Here is a 16,710-nt window from a genome sequence, read left to right on the forward strand (position 1 = left end):
GACTATACAGTATTGATTGTCCTTCCTCCTTATCTTCCAACCATTAGCGGTATTTTTGGATCTTTAAGTATTTTTGGAACTTTAAGTATTTTTGGAATTTACAGTATTTTGGGAACTTTAAGTAAATTTGGAACTTTAAGTATATTTGGAACTTTAAGTAAATTTGGAACTTTTAAGTATTTTTGGAAGTTACGGTATTTTTGGAACTTTTAAGTATTTTTGGAAGTTACGGTATTTTTGGAACTTTAAGTATTTTTGGATCTTTGGACCCTTTCCATGCATTTTAAGACCTCATCGCCACTTTGAGTTTTAACCGGTTACCTTGGCGACACACTTTACCTCACATTGACTATATACAGTATTGATTGTCCTTCCTCCTTATCTTCCAACCATTTGGACGCAAACTTGCATTTCCCCATAACGATGTTGCTTAGCAACCGGCGTAAACGGACTTTCGCCCGCTATCAAGCAGTGAGCGTGCGATGTCCTGTTCAGATGACGTCAAACCCAACGGGATGCCATAAATAAACTACACAGAATCACACTACACACCTACGCAATGATTACATTCAGGCAGACTGTAGAATAAAACCTCTTTGGACCATTTATATACTTATTGAAAACAAGCTACAAAATGTAACACCTTGGGAAATGCCGTTTAATACTTTTAATAGATTAACTTTTAATACTCTTTAAGACCCCGCGGACACCCTGATATATGTTGTATGTGCAATAAAGGAACATTTATCAAATGTAGTCAAATATCTCGTTAAAAATAATACAAAAAGTGCGTATTTCTTACTTCCCGTTTTCCAACAAGGTACACCAAACAAAACAAGAGCAGTGAAAATAATGGCTCAAACCAATAAACGAGCTAAAGTGTATGACTGTAATATATGTCGAACTAGAATGCACGCTGTAGGACGCTGAACAACTGGTTCTCAGGGATTTCCACACATGTATGTGAGCTTTTTCATTCAATAATGAGCCCTGACATGTTTAAAGCTCTTTGGTCTCCAGTGGAGTCCCTAACTCTCACAGTGTGGGTTTCTTAGTGCTGAGCGTTCATGGGAAAAAGCGACAGAAGCGGATGTGCGGCATTGATGTAAACAAAAATAATGCTGCAGTGTTGTTGAGTTCTCTAATTGAGAGCACGCTTGGTTGATGAGAGACAAAAGCAAGAGGACGACCTGCACTCTTCTTTCCCACACTGCTTTTACACAATGCCAGCTGGAATGTGTGTGTGGAGCCCATTAAAACGCATCACTCTGGTTTCATACTGCCCAATGCAAAACAAAAAAATACATTTTTATTGGATTGGTCACCTTTAAAAGAAAGGCCAGAGCATAGAGGATTTGATTCGTGAGCTCTCACTTTAAAATCATTTATAAATCGCACACCAAACCTACAGTGGAGACCATTTTGTGTGGATACAGAGGTATACAAAAACACACGGGTGATCAAAATGACCTTGTATAGAGAAAAAAAAACACAAGGACAATTCATAAGAGACGACATACATGCTGTCTAGTTTTGGACAACACACATTTCTGCCTGTTGTCACCAGAGCGTATGAGTCATAGCAATATGTATTGTGACATAATGTGTTTGTGTGTGAAATCAACAGAAATATGTGCTGTCCCAAACTACACGAAGACAGGTGGTGAAATGACTCATAATTATGTGTAGAATAATAATATAATACATAATTACACAGAGATGCTACCCAGTTGGAAAAATGTCATAAAAAACTGTTTTTAAGGTTTAAAAATTGATCGTTCATCATCATTTGTTATTCAAGAAAAGGCTGTAAAACCAAGTACACTTGAGCTGGGTGCAAGGAAGCAAGGAGAGAACAAATAAATACTGAAAAGCGATTTCATCACCCCCAAGGCATTCAGGTTTTTGTTCGCTTGTAATTACCCCCTGTTGCTTCAGAATGCACTAAATCCAAGCCTCTTCTTAGGCTGTGAATTAAATAGTCAAATGTACCTAAATGTATAAAAAGGCACAGTTAAAACAAAGGGTTTACACATGAGACCCCCCCCCATGCACAGAAACTATGTGACGACACACCCCACAGGAGTCCATGAGTTGCTGCGTGGATGACGGACAGACAGAGACAACGACGATGGATGAGTAGAGGTGGGTGTGACGGGTGTGACGGGGGTTAGTGAGGTGTGCAAACTCCTGCATGCAGGGGGTGTTAGCATGAGCACAATTAGCCATGAAGGCCGATGGAGGTTAACCCTATAGTGGGGATAGGGTGATTTCATCAGTCTTGTTCATGGCTGGTAGTAGTAGTGTTGTTAGTGACGTTTAGCACCATACTCCAGTAATGTTTGGTTGGAGGCATTGGAGGTAACACGTGCAGAGTCTTGTTCTGGAAGAGGTGGTTTTTCTTGACTTTTACAGTCCAGCCATTTTCCTGGGCTGGGATTGGACTGGATTTGGTCTTTTTTCAGACACTCACCCAGGGCTGCTCGAAGCTGTAGGTCCTCCTGCGGTCGTCCGGGTCGTCGGGCACGGTCTGCGCCTGCTGGAACTCCTGCCGCAGCCGCTGTATCCGGTCGTGGTTGCTGGGGGCTAGCCGGCTACTGTGAACAGAGAAAAGAGAAAGGGGGGTTTTTAGGATTGATTAGCGTGAGAGGCTCCATTGTGGACAAGTGACCTGGTTCCATCAGCGGAAATGGCCTACAGCAGGTGTGGCCAAACTACGGCCCGGGGGCCAAATGCGGCCCGTGGCCCATTTTTAAACGGCCCTCAGCTAATTCGAAAAGTATGAGGAAATATGGCCCACAAAAAGAAACTTATATTACAAAGTATTTATGTGTTAAAAGGCGCACTTTTCAAATAAAAAAAAAAGCTCAATGACTTAATTACATAACAAGCTTGAACTATAACCTTCATATACCCTCTTTTTATAAGCAATATGAGGCTTCTGTTTTAAGGAATGAGCTGCCAACTAAATAAATGAAACCCTCTGGAAAGCAATTTCACGTATAATTGACCTACATTTGAACTGAACTGACAATGCAATATACTTCACCTTTAGTGAGTGGCCCAGCCCTTCCTATATGTGTCTGTATGTGGCCCTCAGTGAAACATACAGTTGGACTTCCCTGGCCTACAGGGTGAAGTTCTCTAAAGTCCAACGCGCTCTGCTCAGGAATTGATCAAATGTGCTGTTGACACTGGAAAAGCAACCCAGATATAAAACACAATGTGATAACTAAGAGCTGAGCCAACAGCAATATGAAACTAATGTGCCTCTGATGTATAATTCATCACTTTGAACGAAGACTAGAGGTGAATGGTGAGCAGTACCACAACATCTACACTAACCCCCCGCCACCCCCCCTCGTGGCCTCATATAATTCAACTACCGTCCTGCTTTTGTTTGTTTCAGCCCCGCGGTGCTTACATCAAACAATGCTGCCGTGTTCCTCTCATGGTACACCGAACATACTGAACATACCCTCTATAGCTGGGCACCAGAGATGGCAAAAGTACACACATCCTTTACTCAAGTAGAAGTACAGATACTCGTGTTTAAACATACTCTGGTAAAAGTAAAGTACTGACTAAACTTCTTTACTCAAGTCAAAGTAAAGAGGCTTTGAAATGTACTTCAGTAAAAAGTACCCATAACTAGCAGCTGTTTTAAAGAGTACCTGACCTCCCTTTATATTAATAGAACAATAATGTCATTGTTAGCTAATGAATGTTTCCATGGTGACCAACGGCAACATGACAACGTTTTCATTGGTCCCTCTTCTTTAGAGAAGACCAGGAAATGATGGATACACGGATCGTGTTCAAATCAATAGGCACACAATGACTCTAAATAATAATGATCACGCCACCAAACACACATTCAGACTAAAGGAACCAGCCTGTTTGGAAAATGAGAGAAGTAGAAAGTACAGGTATTTGGGTTCAACATGTAAGAAGTAGAAAGTACAGGTATTTGAGTTCAACATGTAAGAAGTAGAAAGTACAGGTATTTGTGTTCAACATGTAAGAAGTAGAAAGTACAGGTATTTGTGTTCAACATGTAAGAAGTAGAAAGTACAGGTATTTGTGTTCAACATGTAAGAAGTAGAAAGTACAGGTATTTGTGTTCAACATGTAAGAAGTAGAAAGTACAGGTATTTGTGTTCAACAGGTAAGAAGTAGAAAGTACAGGTATTTGGGTTCAACATGTGAGAAGTAGAAAGTACAGGTATTTGAGTTCAACATGTAAGAAGTAGAAAGTACAGGTATTTGGGTTCAACATGTAAGAAGTAGAAAGTACAGGTATTTGGGTTCAACATGTAAGAAGTAGAAAGTACAGGTATTTGTGTTCAACATGTAAGAAGTAGAAAGTACAGGTATTTGTGTTCAACATGTAAGAAGTAGAAAGTACAGGTATTTGGGTTCAACATGTAAGAAGTAGAAAGTACAGGTGTTTGGGTTCAACATGTAAGAAGTAGAAAGTTCAGGTATTTGAGTTCAACATGTAAGAAGTAGAAAGTACAGGTATTTGTGTTCAACATGTAAGAAGTAGAAAGTACAGGTGTTTGGGTTCAACATGTGAGAAGTAGAAAGTACAGGTATTTGTGTTCAACATGTGAGAAGTAGAAAGTACAGGTATTTGTGTTCAACATGTAAGAAGTAGAAAGTACAGGTATTTGAGTTCAACATGTAAGAAGTAGAAAGTACAGGTATTTCGGTTCAACATGTAAGAAGTAGAAAGTACAGGTATTTGAGTTCAACATGTAAGAAGTAGAAAGTACAGGTATTTGAGTTCAACATGTAAGAAGTAGAAAGTACAGGTATTTGGGTTCAACATGTAAGAAGTAGAAAGTACAGGTATTAGTGTTCAACATGTAAGAAGTAGAAAGTACAGGTATTTGGGTTCAACATGTGAGAAGTAGAAAGTACAGGTATTTGTGTTCAACATGTAAGAAGTAGAAAGTACAAGTATTTGTGTTCAACATGTAAGAAGTAGAAAGTACAGGTATTTGGGTTCAACATGTAAGAAGTAGAAAGTACAGGTATTTGTGTTCAACATGTAAGAAGTAGAAAGTACAGGTATTTGTGTTCAACATGTAAGAAGTAGAAAGTACAGGTATTTGGGTTCAATATGTAAGAAGTAGAAAGTACAGGTATTTGTGTTCAAAATGTAAGAAGTAGAAAGTACAGGTATTTGGGTTCAATATGTAAGAAGTAGAAAGTACAGGTATTTGGGTTCAACATGTAAGAAGTAGAAAGTACAGGTATTTGGGTTCAACATGTAAGAAGTAGAAAGTACAGGTATTTGTGTTCAACATGTAAGAAGTAGAAAGTACAGGTATTTGGGTTCAACATGTAAGAAGTAGAAAGTACAGGTATTTGGGTTCAACATGTAAGAAGTAGAAAGTACAGGTATTTGTGTTCAACATGTAAGAAGTAGAAAGTACAGGTATTTGGGTTCAACATGTAAGAAGTAGAAAGTACAGGTATTTGGGTTCAACATGTAAGAAGTAGAAAGTACAGGTATTTGTGTTCAACATGTAAGAAGTAGAAAGTACAGGTATTTGTGTTCAACATGTAAGAAGTAGAAAGTACAGGTATTTGAGTTCAACATGTGAGAAGTAGAAAGTACAGGTATTTGAGTTCAACATGTGAGAAGTAGAAAGTACAGGTATTTGGGTTCAATATGTAAGAAGTAGAAAGTACAGGTATTTGAGTTCAACATGTAAGAAGTAGAAAGTACAGGTATTTGGGTTCAACATGTGAGAAGTAGAAAGTACAGGTATTTGTGTTCAACATGTAAGAAGTAGAAAGTACAGGTATTTGTGTTCAACATGTGAGAAGTAGAAAGTACAGGTATTTGTGTTCAACATGTAAGAAGTAGAAAGTACAGGTATTTGTGTTCAACATGTGAGAAGTAGAAAGTACAGGTATTTGAGTTCAACATGTGAGAAGTAGAAAGTAAAAAGTCGTCAGAAAAATAAGTAGTGGAGTAAAGTACTGATACCTTAAGTACTTACGTATAGTAACAAAGTATTTGTACTCCACTACTTCCCACCTCTGCTGGGCACTCACAATTATTTGCTAAACTAATGTAACTACTGTATATTAGATGTTATGCAGTTATAAAAGAAACAATGAAGCGTAAGCTCACATTCAAGTTGAAAAATAATGACCATTTTATTGTGTTTCAATGGAATCATATCGATATGGAAAGACATTACAATGATGTATTTTAATTTGATAATAACAAGCACCTACTGACTCAGAAAAACAGATATGAATTATTTAATGAAATATAATTGATTCGAAGGTTGTGGTTTTGTTCTGATATTACATAACAACGGAGTGTAATGAGATTTAAACATTTACATATATTGTCTTAATTAGATTTCTCTGTACTAGTGAGTGAGTATTTGTTTATTTCTTATTCTCTATACTTCACTGGAATTGAGTTTCTGGTATTTTTGCATAATATATATACGTTCTTAATCAAATGAGAAAAAATACATTTGTTTACGTATTTGTGTATTTAATTTACACAGGACTACAAAAATAGGTTTGTGCTATTAAATATAATACTTATTTATTCAAATACCAACAAAAACTTCCTATACTGTTATCAGGATATCAAAATGAGATTAATACCATGTTTGCAAGCTCTATTTAACATAAACAACACGTTTGGTTTTCTTTAATGTATCCCAAAAGTATTTGAAGTGTTCCAGTGGTAACAAACCGTCTGGACTGAACAACACTTTAGACATTAAACGTTGTAATTGTTTACAACCATCAGGCTCAGTATAGGTTTTGTTCTCCAAACCATCCAGTGACAACCAGCTGAGTTTTTCTCTCACACAGAAGTTTCAGTTTGTCCATAAATAGAGAGGAATGTAGGACGCGCACATACAAGGTGAAGACAGTTTGGTGTTGGGTGTATACGGCCTAAAGAGGAAAGTAATTAACACGTTTCCCTCTCAAACAGTGTGTGTGAATTAAGGTGTCAAGGTTGTGAGTCGAGGACCAGCGGGGGGGGGGACGGTGACTTTGAGCTCCACTTTTCAACTTTCCAACTCTGCCATCAAATACCTCGAAACTTTCTGATCTCTAAAACTCAAAAAGGTCAAACTTTCAACAGTTTCAGTCCCACAGATCCCTCTAGTTTGGTTTTGCTTACAAAGGAAAACTTTAGGGTCAGCGTAAATATTCTGAACTGAATTTGTTGAAGGGTACGATTGAAATACAGAAATTACAATCAGTTAAAGAATAAGATGGATAGATGGATAGATGGATAGATAGATGGATAGATGGATAGATAGATGGATAGATGGATAGATGGATAGATGGATAGATGGATAGATGGATAGATGGATAGATGGATAGATGGATAGATGGATAGATGGATAGATAGATAGATAGATGGATAGATAGATGGATAGATGGATAGATGGATGGATAGATGGATAGATGGATAGATGGATGGATAGATGGATAGATGGATAGATGGATAGATGGATAGATGGATAGATGGATAGATGGATAGATGGATAGATGGATAGATGGATAGATGGATAGATGGATAGATGGATAGATGGATAGATGGATAGATAGATAGATAGATGGATAGATGGATAGGGTTTAGGTACTTTATTGATCCCAATTGGGATATTTGTGAGTTGCAGCAACATAAAAAACACAAGGCACTGTACATAAGACAAACTAATACACAGAAATAAACAGTCCAATATATTCTATAAATATAAATATAAATAAAATAGCATTAAAAAGTAAAAAAAACAAAGATAGATATACATGTGGAAAACAAATAACAAATATAATGCATTTATATGTATAAGAAAACTCTAACTCAATCTAGGCCTAAAAGTACTGCATTAGCAAATTCAAATCATTTGATCCTCCACAAAACAACCAGATCGTCTGGGTTTATCATGCTGTAACCTCAAACACAGCAGAAGCACCAATTTAGCCAGCTATTAACTCCAGACGCACACAAGCCAGAGCCAGTCAGCCTTTCCAAAGAGCAGGAACCTGTCACATGTGATCCCGCTAATCTCTGTGAAATGTAACACAGCCGCTTGGCCTCTTTAGCACACAGCTGACCTGATAGGAGGTACATGTGTGACCCTCTGGCTGTGGGTCAAGGCAGCTTCAACAGAAAGACTCACATCTGATCCTAAGTAAACAGATGTGTGTCCCATTAGAAAGGAACACAAATAGATAAGAAATGAAAGAAACTTATGGAAGAGCGAGTGTTACACTGTGATGTCACTACAGTATGCATACTTGTCAACCCTCCAGATTTTCGTGGGAGACTCCCGATTTCATTGCCCTCTCCCGGTTTCCTCCCGGGGTCATATTTCTCCCGCATTTCTCCTGATTTCTGACAAAATCAGATTTACACACGACTGTTTCCACTCGGACTTTAATACAGCTACACCATTGTTTGGTTTCCATGGTAACACGTCTCTTTAGTAGCACCACACATATGCTCCATCAAGGACGGTGCTACAGGCCGCAAGGCAGTGCACTTACAACTACAATAAGGATGTTAATGTTAATCTAACAGCTCCGGCGATCCATTAGCACCCCCCCCCCCCCCCCCCAAATGTTGCATTTTGAAATGCTCCCGATATTTCTGAGGTCTAGAGGCTGGCAAGTATGACAGTATGTCCGGTGAGTAAACAAAGGAGTCCAATGGAGGCATTTCAGGCAGTGTGTGGAAGAGAAACTCATATCGAGGGAACACATGGATTTTAGCCGGATCACTTACATGCACAACAACCTATATAGCCCACGACAGGAAAGAGAACACCCCTCAAAGAAAGAATGATAGGGCTCACAGGGATTGAGTCAGAATTCATGTCCAATATTTGTCAAATAAAAGATGTCTCCTAAAGTCCGTCATCATTAAAGGAACCTATAGACCCATCCTATAAACTCCAATCATACCCAAGAGACCGAAGGGAAGAGAAACTCAAATACAGGGGTCATTCTACTCCGACAAAGCACTGTAAATCAATCAAAAAGGCAACAACGCTCCATTGCATCCATACGGCCGGAAAACGTGGAGAACAGTGGGCTGAGATTTAGTCTGGGATGAGCTTCATCCTCGGGACGGACTCACTCAATATCTGGCACTGCTGAATGGGGCTGAAAGGTCAGTGTGTGGCTCAGTGGAGTGGAGTGTCTGTGGGACTCAATAACAGCGCTGTGGCTTTGCTGACTGCGCTGCCAGCAAAGCTGTTTACGCTGAGATGCTCCCAGCCATTCATGGCCGGGGCGTGCCTCATGAAAAGATGTCTGTCTCGGCCTTAAGCCCGGGGAAGGAGGGAGCTTTGAGAAGATGTAATGTCTGCACTGTGGGCAGACTTTGACTTCATAGAGACTTTGCTACACTGTGTACTGGAGAAACATGGGGAAACAAAGCATTCAAGGCTTTTATTTTCATTCGTACATTGTGTAGTTATGACAATGAAAGTCTTAGCTGACAGGCTCCTCTAACAGTGCAACATATATATAGGACATAGAACAAATCAAACAAATAAAATAGAATATAGTAGAAATAGTGCAGAATACTCTACAAGTAATTGGAATATTGATATAAATTGCAAACAGATGAGTGTTATGGATGTTCTTTCAAAAGTGCTTTGGATTGGTGAAATCAAAAGGGAAATTTTTAATTATCGTTATTTGGAAATCGACAACATTGAACCAGGAAGTTGGTTTGGAGAAAAAGAAGAAAAGTCGTACCAATCAACACTTTTTGTTGTCTTTCTAATTCAAGTGGCTAATCTGAAGGGCTTGGTTCATTTGACTGCTTCTGGTACTTTTGTGTTGTCCTGATCCTAGATGCAAGCAAGGCCAGAAGTACGAAGTCAAGACCTAAGGTGGTGATCAGGAATTATCTTTCAACCCTTGGAAAAGGATGGTGTTTTGTTTTTAGGACTTTCGAAGTCTGATCTGTCAAGACTTGAATCTAAAAACGAACACGCCAATATATGTTCAGAACACGCTTGGGACAACACACAGATTTAAAAGAAACAAAGCTTTGTGAGCAGGATTGAAGACATTAAAGACGGCCAGACAAGTCTTGCTTCATTTGGCATAGAAGCTAAAGTTGTTCAAATTGGTCCCAAACTAATAGGATTTATCAGATCCGTGCCGTCAATTCAAAATCCCCTTTGACGTTGACTACAAGGATCCCAATCAAAGCATGACAACCGAAAGAGGGAAGGCCTCTCTGGGGCAATGCAGAGTAAGTGACAGAAACAGCTGAAAGACAGGGTCCTAATCCTGTGGATTAGAAAAGAATGGCCTCATTCACACAGGCCTCTCTTCCCATGCCTACATGAGCATCCTGCAGACCTACCAACAACTATACACCGCCGTAAATTTAAGAACTGTCCACTCGTTTAGAGGATTTGGTGACTCAGAGTGGATCTACGTACCCTTGAAACGAATGCAGAGCTAAGGGTGTCTGCACGGTTTTGGACGGTGAAAAAGAAAACAGCTGGATTGGGAGCCCAGTGGCAACCAGCTGGCCGACACAGAGGATCTCAACATGAAGTGCCGGGGCCTACATGGTGGAGGGATTCAAGTGGATCTTGTGTCTGTTTTGTGACAAGGGCACTCTTGGCAAGTGGTTACAAGTGGGATGACCTTGAGAACACAAGGGGAGCATTGTAGGTTCACACTTCAAAGTTGTACTTGAAAGCATCGCCCCAAGCGTTCGGCTCACAAACCGCAGTCTGCGAGGGACTATTCAAAAATACATTTTCTTAAATCTTATCCAAGTCATGGAAAAGCTAGAGGGCATCGTTTGCCATTATGCAAATGAACAGTTGCTGATTCAAATGAAATCACACCTCACGTATTGTACTCCGAGATACCCTATCTATTTTATTTGCCAATAATCCTTATTTCATAATAATCAGCTTTTTAATTAAAATCCACCGTCTTAATTAAACATTTAATTAAGCTTGGGTAGTCATGGGATTCCCATCTGGAATGTGACTGTTGTACTGACTAGCTCTGACGCCTGTTAAATAAACATTTACTGATGTACCGATACGCACATTGAAAAAACAGAGCATGTCGTGAATACGTTTTCCATGAACGCAGAAGCTTTGGCGGTTAGTTTCTGCGTCTTATCAGATGGGGAACTAGGCCCGACACACTGTGACAAAGAGAGAGCTGCTAGTGGAGCCTTTCTCATGCAGTGAAAAATGAACTGAGATGCTGGAGATGATAATCCAGCTCTATTGATCGAAGGCTCACAGACAGCTAGGAGGGAGACTAATGCTCCGGCTAACTAGTGGTAGCGGCTAACGCTCCATCTGTGAGCTGATGAATGGGCGAGTTATTTACTGCAGAAACCACAAATATCGTTCTTCTTTCTCAAGCAACAGACAGATGGTCCTTCTCATTACTAACAAATACTCAAATATAATACTCTCACCCATAGAAACTAGAAAGCATATTGATAAGGAGGAAGGTTGTTCAATTAGTTTTGTTTCATTAAAGATGGAATCTATAATATGTTTTAACACACATAACACTCACGCTTTTATTGGCTAGCGCTCCAACATGCGAGATAGGCTAAAGGGCGGGACATCTATAAGCGGTTGACCAATCACAACAGAGCCGTCCAGCTAACCAATCAGAGCAGACTGGGCTCTGGTTTCAGACAGAGGGTGAAAAGAGGTGCTGCAGCACAGGCAGTATGAGAACAACAAAGAGCTTTTTGAACATTAACGCATGGAGACATGTTCCAGTTGAGGCACAAAATAAAAAAATATAAACGTTAATATTTGCATAATAGGGCCTTTTTAACTAAAAGTCTGACATCTACTGACTTCAGTTGGCGTTTAGGAACAGACTTTTCTTTGTGGCAGATTGTATTTGCATAGCTTCAGAGAGAACACAATGTTCATTGTTCAAAAAGTAATGTTTTGTATAATAACTTATGCTCCTTTTTGTGTTGTTAGTTAAAGTGTTCTTTCACCACTGTATAATTGGAGTCTCATAAGTCGATGTGGGCAGACAGAGTAAATGTAACAATTAAGACAAAAAACAAAACACTAGAAGCTAAAAGCAACTGGATTACACTTATTATCCAGATCTGTCACTTCACACACTCCATTACACCGAGGGGTGAATCACTGAGAAAGAAAGAAGCATGTTCTGGGCTTGTTTGGACACTAAAAGGTTAACAGGATTAGCTCAGATGCTTGACCACTCACAGCCTCGCTGGTGTCTGTTGAGAGCTTAGCGGGGCCACAGCGTCTGGGGCCACTTAGGCTCTCATTAACCCGATCTTGCTTCTACTCTGGATTACAGGCTTAACCCTGGAACACGGACGGAGGCAAATTGATCCGCAGAAACAGCAATTAGACGCAAATCGATACAATATCTCCACAACTCCTTTGCCGTGTCGATTGAGTAACTAGGAATAAAGCGGGGCTGCATGTTAATAAAGTGCACAAACAAATGTGTTAGTATGCAGAGGAAGGCAAACAGCCAAGAGGAATTTACCATTCTGTGTAAGCGCTTGTGTTGACAAGGAAACTAAGAGGCTAATGAATCTAGCTAACACGTTCTGTAACCCAGGCCGAGTCCGACACCATCTGCAAGTGCGCGGCCCGGCTGGGATCGACACACACTTTCTCTCAGAGGGCACAGCACTGAAGCATCGCCGAAACAACGTGCCAAGCTTAGAGGATCAGTGTGCATTTGTGGGTGAGAAATATGTAGTTGTTGAAAAGCTGCCGTAGAAGGAGCAGTCACTGGGCAGCATTAACAACTAGCTAAGGAGAGAAATGTAGGTGGTTTTTGCTTTACACACTGAATGATAGGTCATGATCCATGGCACTGGGTGGTGAGTCACTGCAGTTCACTTTCTGCTTGTTCAACAGTGAATACAAGCTGACGTACTGCCTTCTTTCATGACTGCACTAAAAAAAACACAAGTCATATTTTTCGCTTCAAGCTTAAAATACTCTTCCTGTTTGATACTTAAAGAATGACTTCATGACACACGGGATATTTGTTCTTCTGGAGAGTAAAAAAGTAATTCGTTTTCCTCGAAATCACACTAAGCCACTTTTCCCAAAACTAATTCTGTGCAGTGGACCCTCACAAACACACCCACCCCCCCCCCCACACACACACACACGTCCTGAAACTTACAGTAGCATTCAGTCTGATCCTTCGCAATCCCACAGCGTGTCAACACTTGTGCAAAGCAGAAAGCAGTAAACACTGGAATCCATCGACGGAACGGATTGAATTTAATTGGTTTGCGGTTTTATATAGCATCTGTATTTTTCCAGGGGCCACTGCCGGTCAAATATGTCATATGGTAATATAATATTAGACTGATATTAACGCACACACACGTTTAAAGCAGGATGTGTAACTGGTCTTCGGTTTCAAACCACGGCACCATGAACAGCGTAGACGATGTCCCAGCGTATCGATGCAGGCCAGCTCGATTACAAGCAAACACATTGGATTGCGTGCCGTATATCTGCAATCCTGCCCTAATTTCAACCAAAGGTGGAGAGCGGAGTGTCCTATGTGAGCCATTTCACTTTTAAACACCCACATCCCCCTTTGGATTGTGTGGTGGAGCCACATTTGAACATGTCACTGCAATATCTTCCGGGGCATTTCACATGTGATTTAGTGGGAGCTCCAATCCCATTTCTACACAGATGCTTCACATACGGTTGTTCTAATGTATTCTGAGATTGAACGTCACATCGGGATTAAAAATGAGAGATTGTGTTGGATCTAATCGCACGGATGCATTCAGTGGAGCATACGATGGGATTAGATGTAATTTAAAACAACAGCCCATCAAGCTTCCCTCTTATATAAAACATTTTGTGTTCTGTCCAAGTTAACAGGGAAAGGTCTTAATGACATATCATGGAAACAGCAAATAGTTTGAGACTATCCTCACCACACACGTGACTGCGTTGGTTGTTATCAGTTCTTATTTGGACCATAGTTCTTGGTGGTTTTCTAGTAAATGACCTTGTGCAGGTGTGAGAGCATGACTGTGTATTCTAAGTAGACATTAAGAAGTAGTGTGGCTTGTCAAAGCTTTCAAAGACATCATTGGGTGTCAGAGTGGATGGCGATGGAGACTTTGATTTGCAATATATGGTCCGTGTCAAGAGACAGCGTTGGTGTCTGAAGCATGACACCTATGGGGGATGAAAACCAATGTGGAAACAATGGGGAACTTATGTCATTCAGTTGATGGTGAATAGTAAATGGGTTGCATTTAAATAGCACTATTCCTCGGTCATTGTGAACCCTGAGAGCGCTGAAACAATCTCATGTCCTTTTCTCGCAGGTAATTCCCCTTCAGAGTATTTGACTATCTACATTATTATCTTTAAAAGCCGTTTCCTTGTCTCTCTCACCGAGGTTTTAAGATCATTTAGTGTCATTCTTCAACACAGGGTTTCAAAATGAAATGCATTCGTAGCCTTGCAGCATTTTTGAACATTAAGGAACCATTGCTGCCGTTCCTTCCTCTGTTCTTACATTAAAATGCTAAATACGTAAATGGATATCTGATTGAATCCACGTTAACACTGGCTCCCGATCTAAGATGCCATCCCAGTGCTTTGATGTAACGGTGACACAACAATGTCTGTTCTCATCCATCTCTGACGGATGATGATCTCCGGAGTCGGGTAGCACAATAAAGACACGCAGTTAAAGCAGGACATCGATGTAATGGAGGGCAGAACTCAAGAACACATAAAACCAAACATGTCCACGCACAGAAAACATTCTCTATGGATTCTTTCAGATTGTTTAAAGGTCAAAGATGGGTTCGGGTAACGGTAAAACAGGAACATGTGTTGTGAAAGGAATATAAAAAAAGGTTAGAAAAGTGTCAAAATAACTATAATGTCACTGGAAGGCTCGGGGGAGAGGAATGTGAGAATTTGGTTCGGGGTATTGCCAAATATCTGGAACAAACTCCCAGAAACCTGCAGGTCCGCTACTTTTAAATCCAGGCTGAAGACTTTCTTTTTGCCGCTGCTTCTAATCGAACTATTCACATCTCACACTGCACTGCATTTCGCTTTTTAATGTTTCTAATGTGCTGTATGCACTTAATGTCTTCATTTTTGTAAAGCACTTTGAATTGCCTTGCGTTGAAAGTGTTATATAAACACACTTGCCTTGCCTTTCAATTCACGTCTGTCTTAGTCCTGTTCCCTATAAATCTCACAGATAAAAATACACACTTGCTTCCGTCTCTATCACACCTTGCTCCATTGCTCTTTCCCCTTCACACCGACACTGACTTGAGGGTTAACAGCAGACGGCATCCATCACACCTCCGCCATCCCATCCGTCAATGAACAGATCCGTGCTGTCAGTTAAGACACTCATTGTAATATATCTGCTTTTCAAAATGCTGTTATTATCCCACCCGTCATATCTAATGCCTTCAGGCCAGTAGCTTGTGTGATTCACAGCCACACACCATGACTCAGCACATTCAGTCACCTGGGGAAACTGTTACCAGGCAACAAGGTTTGGATATAAGGTCTTGTGAGCTAATGGCCTCACCACAGCCAGAATCACACCTACTAATTACTCCTTTCTGTGTCAACACGGTCGTAAAGTAGGCTCTCCTGGCCCATTAACGTGTAGTGGTGCTTTAACAACTCTGTAGAGAAGCGAAAACTCGTTTTTTCAACCCGCCTGCGCCAACAAGAGCTGTGTTTCGCTACAGGTTGTGCAAATTACTGGCTGAGTTTGAGCAAGCAAAGTGAGATGAAAGTGCGAGGGGAAGAGGAGAGGATTTTCAAACCAGCAGGGTGAGGGCGCCGTCTTATCAGCGGTGGATTAGGGAGGCATTAGAGAAGAGGTTTCTTTTTTTAATATTTTTATGAGGTCTCAGCTAAACTAAACATTGATAAAAAGGCTTGACTTTTTCATGCTCATGAATAAAGTTCAATCTGAATGAGGAACGACATTTGCACAAGTTCTTTGGAGCCTGTCTTGTCATGCTGTCAGAGCATCACAGAGCTTTGCAGAAAGATATTTTTTACTTGTTTAAACAATTGATGAAAGAAAGGAGTTTACAGTTCTTCAGGGCTAAGGTTTGCAGTCGACAAAGGTAATGTCAGTGTAAAACTAGCACATCAGAATGACCCCTAACATATAGAAATCATAAAGTACATATGACTAAATAAGCCAGTTTTTCAACGACTGACTGATGAACCATACATCGCAGAAGTATTTTCCTTTAATTCCAGTCCTAACTGTTCTAAATATTACCATTAAAGTAATGTTGCCCAAAATAGCCTCATTGATGTTTTCTTGAAGTTTGCTAGACATCAGGGTAGAAAATAAATGATACCAGTCTGGTACATTTGTACGTACTACGCATCTACCTAAAAGGTTTCTTTAACTGGTTAAAAAATAACAAAGTAAAGTACTTCTACGTCATGAAAAGCTCCTCCACAGTGGAGGTGAAACTAAAGGGTAACATGTGTCCAGGAGAATCTCAATATTAGCAATGCAGAAACTACTTTTCAGGGTTACACTTCATGGGCAAAAGGACCCGAGGGCAGGTCCAGTGCGACCTAAACCCAAGAAAAAATAGATCCTATCCAACATGAGGTTAACCCATAAACATGTAGATCCAAATAG

The 16,710-nt window shown here is 40.2% G+C and overlaps 1 protein-coding gene across 1 annotated transcript in view; it reads right to left on the reverse strand.

The window, feature by feature from the left end:
• Nucleotides 1-16,710, reverse strand: part of LOC307020228 (partitioning defective 3 homolog) — a 338,003-nt gene that overhangs the window by 16,361 nt on the left and 304,932 nt on the right. The window contains 1 exon segment of the mRNA XM_079651459.1: nucleotides 2,474-2,597. Coding sequence (XP_079507585.1) covers nucleotides 2,474-2,597 — 124 coding nt within the window.

The sequence above is a fragment of the Notothenia rossii genome (assembly GCF_949606895.1).
Source record: "Notothenia rossii genome assembly, chromosome: 9".
Taxonomy (NCBI): Eukaryota; Metazoa; Chordata; class Actinopteri; order Perciformes; family Nototheniidae; genus Notothenia; species Notothenia rossii.